We start from the raw sequence: 12,556 nt of genomic DNA on the forward strand, positions 1-12,556 counted from the left end.
TTAACAGGTAGAAAACGAATTAGCATCACGTGTTCTAGTTGTGTGGCCTTGGATACCAGGGTACTACAACATTTCACGCACGCATTGGAGGTTAAATATACAGATGTAACATGCACCTGGAGGAATTGTTTGCAACATTTTGCCTGTAGAAACATTTGTTCGTGTATATATACATTCTTTGGAGACTTTCGTTTTGACAGACAAACAGAGGTATAAGGATTTACCAACGTTAACAGGTTCTTAATAAGGACTAATGATGACGGATGAATCGGTCTCGTTTCCATTCGGGAAGTGTCGTATATGTACGGGGAAGGCGATGGGAGTTCACTACGGCACCGCTACCTGTGAGGGTTGTAAGGTATTGTTGTACAGGATAGACTCTCACCTATCAAACACTAACATGGCTATATCTTTAACTAGCGTTCACATAAACATGATCTGTTCTATTTCATGTGATCCTATAAATCTGACCTTTTCTCTTTACCTGGAGTGCTATCTGAGTATTGTTCCATTGAACTAGCATATCACGTGTGTACAACCCTGCAGAAGAGGCGATGGTTTCCTCTGTGTCTTCTGCGTAGGGGGCATAGAGAAAGTAAGAATACATTTACTGTATTGAACTGCATGAATTATATCGTAAGAGTGTGGTTTTGCAAACCTTTCTTTATTGTATAATGATAATTAGGGCTTTTCACCAAGTGGTGAAAAGACCTATTGTTTTTGTTATGTTTCTTCTTATTCTTCTTATTAGGGCTTTTCACCAACTGGTGAAAAGACCTATTGTTTTTGTTATGTTTCTTATTCTTCTTTTTCTTCTTCTTATTCTTCTTCCATATTTTGTCCAGTCTATCTTTTGATTGGTAAAAGATAAGTTTGAAATCCGAAAAGTGTGTTGTAGGTCTATATCTGAAGGTGTCATTGCGACATTTTCAAGTAGGTCAAAAATCCAATATGGCCGCCATGACGTCATACCTTAAAATTTTAAAATGACCATTACTCAAAAACGATTTAATTTACAGAATTGATGCAATTATATTATATGTAGATCATCTTCGGGGCTAACTTTTTTGTCAGTGCTTTATCTCAAAAAAAAGTTAAATAAAAACGCTCGCTGCTGTGTCAAAAGTCACAATATTTTTATTTTTTTGAAATCCGACACTATTTTTACAAACTTCAACGATCTTCTCCAATTCTGCCATTGCAATATTAACCACAATTGGTACATGTATTCCTCTAGGGTCCTTACGAACTTATGTTACTTTTTGGAGCAATATATTCCAAGATGGCCGCCACGAACTCTGATTGGTTAACAGCCTATACCAACATATTTCGTTAACGATATCAAGCACGAAGTTGATCTTTAAATATCATATAGAGATAGGCAAGAGCAAACTTTTTCTTTCATATTGTTTTAACAAAATATGTCAACTTCCGGTTTTCGGCAGGGGTCAAAGTTAAAATGCACTATATTGGGTACCAACCTTAAAAAATCATCTTCTTAAGTTCCACAAGGTCTAGAGTCTTGATATTTCATATTTAAGATGCTAAGATGTTTGGGTATCAGGTTTGAAAAAAAGGGTCGACATTGATCAACTATCAAGGTCACAATTAAGGTCACAAATGTCAAATGTTTAAAAAATTAAAATTTCTTTAATCAAGAATATTTCGAAAATTGTTCGATAGGTTCACTTTATATTCAGGTGTGATATGGACAACACAAACGCGCACATTTTTGGTAGAAAACATTTTGAGTTTACCAGGTCGAGTTTTGAGTTATTCAGGGGTCAAACTTCATATGTGCTATTTCAAGATAATGACTTCAAACAATTTCTTCTAAAGTTCTACAAGGTCTACAGTCCTACTATTTGATACATAACACGGCGAGGTAATTGGCCATCAAGTTTGAAAATATTATTGACCTTGAATGACTTTCATCTTAATCTATAATTTGTCCTGAATGTTAAAAAACCGTAAACCATTTCTTTTGTGACGTAGGTTTTGTATGATTTTGGGCTAAAACAGCGTAAATATCCTGTGCCCCTTTAGCCTTCCTTAATATAACATTAAGATTTCAAGGTATATTAGGTAAACAAATACTCTTTTCTAAATCAAAGATTTCTTGTTTACTATTTATAAACTGTTTTATAGCACTAATTATACTGTGAAAAGTTAAAAATTTGGACCTAATATCATATCTATGTTGAAATTCTACAAAATTATAACAAGAATCATCTTCTTTAATAACATCAGATATAAAAAAAACACTCCTTTTCTATACCACTCTGTACAGAAAACAGGCTTATTGTTTATACCACAAAGGATTTTCACATATTTTTTCACTATATATACTGGACGACACTATTGTTTGTTACAATGCTTCTAGAACGTTTTTCCAAAATGTATTTTTACATTCTTCACATATAATTTTCAATTTATGAATTCAGCTTATCAATGTAGTTTTCAGTAACGAAAGTCCAACTAGCATCTTATTTATAGATCCTCCGTACCCACGTTGCCTTTAGTGCTGTTATGAAAGACTTTAAATGAATCATTTTCAAACCACCCTGTTCATATGACTTAATTATAACATCACGTATAACTTTATCAGTCTTTCCGCACCACAAAAATTTGTATGATATGTTTTTTCTTTTATGTATATATATAAGAGTCATGTGGGTTTGGAAGAGCTATAAAAAGATTATTAAATTGTGAAATTAGCAATGTTTTAATAATATCTTACCTATTGGAGTGAGATTTCTTCTATTCCACGAACTTATGAGAGATTTAAGTTTAACAAGTTTCTTATCAAAGTTTAATTTAACTACTCTATGTAAATCAACATCATATTCAATGCCTAGCAAATTAAAACGTGTACTTCCCCACAAAAGATTGTGCTCTGTTGTATATTTATTATTACTATATTTTTAACTGCCTATCAAGATTACATGGGTCTTGGTGAAATTCATTTCAAGGCCTGAAATTCTGGCATAATTGTTAAGTTGTTGTAGCGTTACATTTAAAGATTTTTCTGAACCGTCAAGGATAACAGACGTATCATCAGCAAACTGAGATAAAAGAATTTCTTTGTTATTTACAACAATGCCGCTGATATCTGAATTATTTCTTAATAGAATCGATAAAATTTCAGGACATAAGATGAAAAAGGTTGATCCAGTTAATAAGTGATAGTCAAAAATTGAAGAAATTTAAAGTTTTTGTAATAAAATTCCAAGACACAGAGTCAAAAGCTTTTTCAAAATTAACTAACAATAGAAGACCAGGTATGTCATTTTCTTCAGTATAATGCATTAAATCATAAATAAGACATGTATTTTCTCCAATATATCTACCTGTAATAAAACCATTTTGACTGTTGCTAATTAATTTAGTTATTAAAGTTTTTGGTCTTTCTGCTATCGTGCCGGATGCCATCTTATAAATAGTATTGAGAAGTGTGATGGACGCCAATTTTTTAGTTTATTACGGAGTTTGTCGCCTTTTGGGATGCATGTTATAATTCCTTGATTTTGAGTAACTGACAGTTCTGAAACTGAATAACCAAAATTGATTGACCTGACAATGAAGTTGTTTCCAAAATACTTTAAAGCCGTCGGAAGCAGGACTTTTATTATCTTTCATTTTCATTTTTGTTTTTGCCATTTCAGATATAGTAATTTGTCCTTCTAATGATAATGATTCTAGGGGAGATAATTTAGGTATATCATATAAATCAAACAAGTCCTCTAAGTTTACATCCTGTATGGCAGTATTTCTTTTGTACAAATTTTCATAAAAAAGTTTTGTTTCATTTAGAATTTCTGTCTGTTCTAAAATCACTATAGCATCGTCTTTTTCTATCTTTGGAATCATTTTACTGGTGAAGTTTCTAGATTCTAGCCCACAAAAGTACCTAGTTGGCTTTTCTCCTTTAGTTATCCATTTTGTTCGTGAACGTATCATATTGCCCATTAATTTATGCTTTCTTAAGTTTTCTAATTCTCTCTTTTTATGTCAATATTGTTTAACTCAATATTACTTGATAGTGTCCCCTTTCTAGTTCCTGAATATCTTCAATTTACTTTAATTACAAACATCAAGTCTTCCAAAGAAACATCTTCAATATTGTCCATAATGCAAATTGGTACCACTTACTGATTTTTACTGTTCACATTTAGAGATATAATGGCATTTAAATATTCTGAATCTTGAAGTAATGAATTATTGAATTTCCATAACCTCCTCCCCTTTTGAAATTTTGTGAAGCTTAAACTTATAACTGATATGGAATGGTCTGAGCGATATCCTGGCTCAATAGACTAAGCAGTTAAACTTAGGAGCAGTCCATCGGATATAAAAATGTAGTCTTATCTTGCCTGTTTACATGAATTTCTTCTACGTCAAGTGTATCTTCTTGTATCCGGATTTAATTCTCTAAAAGTATCTATCATACCTAATTCTTGTTTAAGTCCTAAAACTTTATCTCTGGCCTTGGGGTTATTTATTTGCCGATAATTGTCACATTCTAATTTTGGATCAATAACTAAATTAAAATCCCCACATATAACAAACTGAAAATTTCCCAAATCTGTTAAAATATTTCCCACTGTTTCATAAAAATCTGGTCTGTCACTGTTAGGACCATATACAGTTATAAGTGTAAGTTTTTCACCTTCTATTTGGATGTTAAAAGCTAAAATATTCCCATTGTCATCTTTTATAGTGTTTAAAATCTTGTATTCAAAGTTGTTGTTAAAAAGAATGGCAACCCCTCTAGAATTTGAATTGTAGGAATTAAAAAGACAGTCAAGACCCCAATTACCCCGAATTAAATTTTTCCTTTTCTGCTGTAAAATGTGTATCCTGAAGACAAAATATATATTATAATTTTTATTTCTCAAGTATGCAAATACGTCTTTTTGTCTCGCTATATCACCAAGACCCTGGCAATTGGCAGATAGTATTGTTAAAACTTCCATGTGTATTTTAAAATCACAATAGTCGTTGGTTTGCAACATGGGAGAACACCAGGAATGGGGTTGGACATACATAATACATATAAACACATATGGAAAATATAAGTTTAAGAGATAATGGAACTAACACCCACCTTTCTGCTATGATACGTTTCATTCACTCTTCCACAACCTCACGTCGCCATATATATATATTTAACAAAAGCTTCTGTGTGACAGTGATTGCAAGGTGCGTTCTATTAACCTTGTCTAAACTGTATACACATGCACTCGCGTGTACATTGAAATTAATGCATCGTATTTATAACTAAGTACAATATTAAACTATTCAATATTATACTTTTTCCTATCTTCCATTTACATTTGGACATTTTGAAATATTCTAAGAAGTAGTCGATGATAGTTGTCGACACCAATGGAAAGCTTCAGGTAGCTTCTTGCGGCGCATTTTAATGTTCCTGTACTGATACTCGACTTCCGGTGCGTATTGATATAGAGGAATTAAAATCCAGAAATCTTACAGTTAAAAGGTGAGTTAAGATATTAAATGATCTGACTGGATCTTGCGTATAGCAGGAGGCATTGAATTTACAGGGTTGTTCAGACCAAAACTTGTTGAGTCTGTGTTTAAAACTATTTACACTAGGTACATATACCACATGGTTTTACCGACTATTCCAGGACTCCACAACCCTGTTGCTAAAGCTGTTTAATTGTCTATTGGTTCTCTTTTTAAAAAGCTTTTTGTTGTTCCCTCTTGTTCTGGAATCCTGGGTTTTAGTGATCTTGTATGTTTGGATCACGTCAATTCGGTGTCTTCTGTACTCTAAAGTAGGTAATCCTAGGTGGCACAATCTCTCCGAGTAGGGTTTGTTTGCTAGACTGGGAACTAGACGAGTTGCCCTCCTTTTCCAGTAGTTTGATGTCTTTTAGCAAATATGGTGAGTAGACAACACTTGCATATTCAAGGTGTGGCCGGACGAGAGATTTGAACAGTGATAAAAACATATTTTTGTCCATAAATGTAAAAGTTCTAAAGATAAGTCCTAGGTTACTATTGGCTTTTGATACAGAGGTTGATATGTGATTTTCAAATTTTGCCTTGCTGTCTACAATGACTCCGAGGTTTTGTTTCACTGTCTACTGTACATATATTGTGTATCTGATCATCCTGCTTGATAGTGTATTGGTGATTGTCCCTCGTCTGTCCAATGTTGAGATGTTTGCATTTGTCCACGTTGAGTTTCATGAGCCATGTGACGGTCCAATCACAGATTGAGTTAAGATCTGACTGGAGATGATCTGTATCATCTTTGCTGTTAATTGTTCTATAGATTCTTGAATCATCTGCGAAAAGTTTTGTAGTACTGGAAATGTTAGCTGGGAAGTCGTTGATATATATTAGGAAGAGTATTGGTCCTAACACACTCCCCTGTGGGACCCCGCTCGTGACGTTTATTGAACTTGACTCTGAACCGTTCACTACTACTTTTTGTTTTAGGTTCTTCAAAAAGTCTTCTATCCAGTTGAGGGTTTCGCCTTCCACACCGAAACTCGAGAGTTTATGTAGTAGCCTTCTGTGAGACACTTTGTCAAAGGCTTTGCTGTAGTCTAGGTACACTACAGCAGTTCTCTCCCCTTTGTCTAGCCCTACCATACAATCTTCCAAGGATTCTAGTAGTTTGGTTGTGCATGATCTACCCGGTCTGACGCCGTGTTGGCAGTTTGTTAGGAAGTTTATCCCTGATGATTCGTTGTAGAATTTTGCTAGCCACAGCAGTTAGGCTTATTGGACGATAGTTGTAAGGTTTCGTTTTTGAGCCACTTTTGTGGATAGGTGTTACATTGGCCTCCTTCCAAGCATTCGGTAATTTTCCTTCTTGGAGTGATTTTTTAAACAGTGATAACGGCATCTTTATTTCTGATAAAGACCGTCAGGCCCAGGGCTTTTGTTGGGATTGACCTTTTGTATTGCTTTTTGTACAAGCTCTTCAGTTATTTCGATCCTGTTCAGTGGTGTGTTTGGTATTTTCATAGTAATGTTTGGGAGTCCATCCGTCACGTCTTCGACAAAAACTGAGGAGAAGTAATTATTCAATGTGTCCGCAGCTTCTTGGTCAGATTGTGTGTGTTCTCCATTAGTTTTTTCCAGTCTGTTTATGGTTTATGGTTGATTTTGTTTTCCTTTTTGATTTCACATACTTCCAGAATTTCTTTGGATTGATTTTGATCTCGTCAGCCAGTTTATGTTCGTGTACAGAGTTTGATCGCCTGCTGTTAGCTGTAACCTCGTTTTTTTGCTTGCTTGCATTGTTCGGGTTTTGATCTGTCTTACAATGGAGGTATTTTTCCCATTTTTTATGTTTCCTGTGGATTGATTCGATGGTCTTGTGGTCGAGTGGTCTCTTGGAGTTACCTCGGAATCGCTTGTTCTCTGGTACGTGTTTCTTTACAATATTTGATAGGTTAACAAAAAAACAGTTCCAAGCTTCCTCGGTGTTGAGATAGTTGTTAAATTTAGACCAGTCTGCTTGTGCAAGATCCTTTTCTATTGCAGTGTAATTACCCTTATGAAAGTTTCTAGTTGTTTGTGCATTTGATGGCTCATTTTCGACATAGCAGTTAATTTTAAAAGGCATGATGATGTGGTCACCCTTCCCTATACGGGGGAGATAGGTTACATCGCTCTTGTTTAGCATATTTTCTTTGTTAACAAGTATGATGTCGAGCAAGGAGGGTGCATTCCCTTCCCTTTCGAAGCATTGGAAAAGAAAAAGGTCCTGTATATTTTCCAAATAAATAGATGCAGGGTGGCTAACATTGACTGTGGTATTCATGGTTTCCCAGTGGATCCCAGTTGATCTCTCGATAGTTAAAATCTCCGACTATTATTAGACGAGTAGCTTTCCTCCGTTAGAGGTAGGATAGGGTTTTTGGGGAAAATTTCAGTCAGGCAGATGATGTCAGTTCCCTCCTGATCTATAATGTTTTCCAATTCTTATTTCTTGTTGTTGGTTAGAGTGTCCACATTTGCATATACAAATTTCATGGTATTTACATATCTGCTAGTCTTGGTGCTGGTGCTGGTAAAACAGTGGTCCTAGTATCCGTCGACGTTGGGTGATATTGGGATTGGAGGGGCTCTGGTCGCTTCGTCGTCGTGGGTGTCATCATTGTAGATATTGGCATATTGTTCTACTGACACGATTCTCTGGGTACCGATATTATCGATTATGCTGGTGGCAACCTCAGAGTAATCTCGTTGAATTGGGCTGGCGGGCTCTACAGGTTTGAGTTGGGATTTTTTCTTGGCATATCTTTCCCTACGTTCTTCTTGTTGCTTTTTGGTGAGATCCCTCGATATGATGGTTCTTTTTAGTCCAACTGGGGCGCTCCGGAGGATGTTGCTAGCCTTCTCAAGAAGTAGTTTTTTTGTGCTTTTTACCGTTGAGTACAACTTTGAGTGGACGTGTTTTTGTTTCCTCCCTTTTTCCCAGTCGAAAGTGTGTTGTCAAGTCCATATTTTCAATCTCTATACTTTTGGCGACTATTCTGATATCCACCTCTCCTGTTCTTTTCGTGCAGCGTCGTCTTCTGTACGTTTTCCGGAACGTTGAACAATACAAGGTTATTGTCTCGACTTCTTCTGTCCTGTATTTCTCTTCAGCGTTCCTCAACTAAAGCGACTACACGTGTGTCAAGATCGTTTATTATATCGTCCTTCACGTCTGAATAGACACTCTTTCTTATCTTTTGTAGCCCCTTTTCGATTTTGACATCTATTCTTTCCTCCAATGTATCGAATTTAATTTCAAGGTTGTTTAATCTTTCATTGTTGGAATGTTGTAGTGCCTCAAGGGTAGCATCTATTTTCTCTAGACATGGTAGAGTGTTTTCACAGCTTTTACATGCCCATCTAAGGTTGTCTGCTTCTCCTCTCATTATACAACCTAGAGGTGCTTCAGACATTCAGACATACCTTCATGTTTGGGGCAAAAGTCCAGTTTGCACCCGTCGCAAATGATCGAGCCATTGACCAGTTGTTTGTCACATCTGTTACAAGTTTCTTTATCTCCCGACTCTTTCCTGTAACGTTTGGAGGCTCTCCCGGTCTCGTTTGGTGTTTTAAGGTTGCTGGGTTTTAACATAATCCCAACTTTTTGTTGGTTAGTGTTGGTCGCCATACTGTTGGTATACCCTGGTTGGGTTAGGTGTTTAATTTATTGGTGATATAAGTAGTAGTTTGATTTTAAGTAAGACTAGGCAATCCTCGTCATTACTCATCTAAGTCAGGCTACCTTAGTTGGTATACACCGGGTCCGTTGGGTGTCCAGTGAAGGTATTCTATTAGTGGTAAGAAATATTCTGGTAAGGCGAGACAGTCCTCACCATTACACATGTAATTAGTTACCAAAAAAGTTGTTACTTAACCACAGTCCTCCTGGAACATGGACACCTTTTCAAAAATTCTTAGCAGTGTTTGGCAGTTGTGTTGCAGGGATGTATGCCGTCTGCTAACAGGTTGAAATTTAAGCTTTTTACACCGACGTTAGCTCCTTTCCTTTTCCTGGTACGTACCCTCTCCAGGTCCAACTCGAACCTTGGCGATTCGAACCCGGACGATCTGTTGAATTCCCTGACTATGCTATTATATACACGTACATGTTCATTTATGTTATGGTCCTCTTTCTGGGCTATCTGTGCTTCCCAATGGTCATACTCCCTTAGCTTGTTCGATCTAATTATGGACATTGGTGGCGTTTCATGGAATCACAATGGACGGGTACCGTTACCCGACACTGATTGTTGTATTCCTGTGAATTGTTGCCTAGTGTCACTCTCTAGCTGGTGCTCATTCATGTATCTGGGGAATAGATGTTGGCCTTGTTTGATGGATATATCACATGTACCATGCCAGAATAAGACTTTGCCGGATGTCGGGAATGTTGGGAGTTTTTTGGACAATAATTCGAAACCTTCCTTACCTCGTCTTCCGCCTTGATAGTTCCATGTCCCCCGGAGCGCCCCAGTTGGACTAAAAAGAACCATTGTAAGTGCCCTGGGTTTATATTCAAATCACTTGCATTGTTCTTGAGGTAACGTCCTTTACTGTCCGTTACAAAAAGTATGTCCACTTTCGGCGAGAGATCCGTGTCCTTTTCCTATCTATATAATTATTGAACCGTTTTAGCTCATGCGTAGTGGTTGTTATGTCCATCTCGATGAACAGGGTTGGGAGGCCCGGAACGGCATGACGAGTGGTCAGTGAATGTCACGAGGAGAGGCTATCCTCACCATCATAACAAGGAGTCACGTTTGTCGTACCTTGTGTTTAGCCTTTGTTAATTATAATATATTACGGGATAGGTATTTACAATATAGATAGTAATAGAAAGTAAAGGGGAACCAAAAACAGTCTATTGCATATTATTACAATATTTTTCGCAAAAAATGATTCTGACTAGTTCTAGTTGACGCTAGTAATACCAGCACTTGTTATATGCATTGTGTAAAGGTATGTGTTTCACAAGTTGCGATGATAGATAGTCGATTTCATTACTGGATTCTTCCTCTGCAAATTTTCAAGCCATTACATGTTGCGTACGCAACCGGAAATCCACAAAGTAATATATTTAACTAATATATAACGTATCATATGGTGTGATTAAGGTGCATTCGATTAACCTTGTCCATATCTTCAATTGATATTTGGATATTTTAAGAGTAATTTCAGATATACTACGTTTAACTAATAAGTATATAATGTACCATGGTCGATTAGTGTTACTTGAATAACCTTGTTTTTAGTTCATTTAGCATTAGGTGCAAGTTTCACTTCCTGTATACAATGCGGTATGACATACATAAGTACACACATGTACAATAACACTCGACACGTTGACGGTTTATTTGTTTGTTCTTATATAAAACATATGATGTATGACGAATTTGTACATTTTGTGTCAATCACACTTCTCTCGCACTCTTTTGTGTTATATAATTATACCTTCATCCTTATAACTCACATAACGGGTTATGTCACAACAACAAAAATAAACATTACGACTGCAGAGAGCCTCGCGTATAATTTACCATTGTCACTCCATTTATCGCTGACCGGATCATCGAATGATAAACTATCCATCAAGTATTGGTTTTCCCGCGAAAGGTCATCTCTGATAACTATACCCCTTCCTTTGAGCTTGTGACGTTTCTGGATACATTCTATTTTTTTACGGCGACACATAACTTTGACGATGATAGGTCTGGCTTTATATGATCTCTACTTGCCCAAGCTGTGAGCTACATGTACGTCAATATCTGTATTCTCGATATCCATGTTCAGATCGGATTTCAGGAAACTATGTTCTCGTCTTGTTCGTCCGCCAGGCCGAATACTCGGACACTTGACTTACTAGTGTACTGTTCGAGCTCGTTGATGTCATACTGAGCCTTCTCTGCCGTAAAGCCGACTTCAGCCACTGTATCTTCATTTCGCTCTACGCTTTTTTTCCAGATACTCTATGCGCTTTGTCATAGCGTCGTATGACATTTCAAGAGTGAAAACTCAAGCTTTTCGACTTTAAGATTGAACTCCCCAATGATACACCTTTTCACAACTTCCAGGTCCTCCTTAGTGGCCATTGTTTTAAACTGCTGCGACTTATCCTCATGTCTGATAGTTTTTCTATAATGTCATTCATTTCGTCTTCTAGGAGTTTAAAATTTGTCATCATGTTGGCACTGAACTTTTTTAATTGCGCGTCCATTTTGAATGTATGTAGCGTCGCTTGATTGTCCGAACTTTTTCCGCGCTTGACGACCTTTTTACTGTTGTAATAACTTTGTCCCTATCAATAAAACTGGAGGTTGATACAGTTTTCCTCTTCTCCGCCATTTACGTTTAGTATGCGGTTATATGTGCTCACAGATAGTCCGTCGTGCGTGCACGGCAATACACATGTATCGACACTATACACATAGGGTTCAGCCGACTGTAAAGTTTTTTCACTATAATGTCTCTATTCAAAAACCATCTTAGCCACATGATTCCATAGATGTTTTGTAAATATCAAATGTTTTTCACATAAGTAAAAGAATTGACAGATTGCCCGCACATACCACGTATACGTTTTCTCGGTCACAATGGATTCATTTTTTCCATATTTACTCACTTTTGCGTGGGGTTCGTTCCATACATTTTCCACTCCTATGTATTACACATCTATACAGTTAAAAACGTAGAACACATTCATAGTTAATTGATGAAAATAAGGTGAATATTTTGCGAAAAACCTGGGACCGATGTTTTACAATAATGTCTAGACGTGGGTGCTCATTCTCCGCTGCGAGTCTATGGCAACCATCTTTTTACTAGCTCGATCTGAACTTAAAAACTAATCATCTATAGACGACAAAATTGTGCACGGCTATCTATTCTAAAGCTGCATAATTGTTATAACTGATCTGTTGACACATTTATTGGTTTTAAAGTATTTTTGCAAAAGTGATCCGATTTGGATCCTGCGTCCTTACGTTGTTTTCTGTTAGTACTGACACAAGAGGCAGAATGGGTAGCTGGA

At 36.6% G+C, this 12,556-nt stretch overlaps 1 protein-coding gene across 1 annotated transcript in view; it reads left to right on the top strand.

Moving 5' to 3' along the window:
* LOC110441864 overlaps positions 1–12,556 on the top strand; it is a 44,338-nt gene continuing 31,782 nt past the window's right edge. The window contains exon 1 of the mRNA XM_021485146.1: positions 1–358. Within this exon, the coding sequence (XP_021340821.1) occupies positions 254–358 (105 nt within the window). The 5' untranslated portion in view covers positions 1–253. The remainder of the gene's footprint in view (positions 359–12,556) is intronic.

Source organism: Mizuhopecten yessoensis, unplaced genomic scaffold, assembly GCF_002113885.1.
Source record: "Mizuhopecten yessoensis strain PY_sf001 unplaced genomic scaffold, ASM211388v2 scaffold716153, whole genome shotgun sequence".
NCBI classification, from domain to species: Eukaryota; Metazoa; Mollusca; class Bivalvia; order Pectinida; family Pectinidae; genus Mizuhopecten; species Mizuhopecten yessoensis.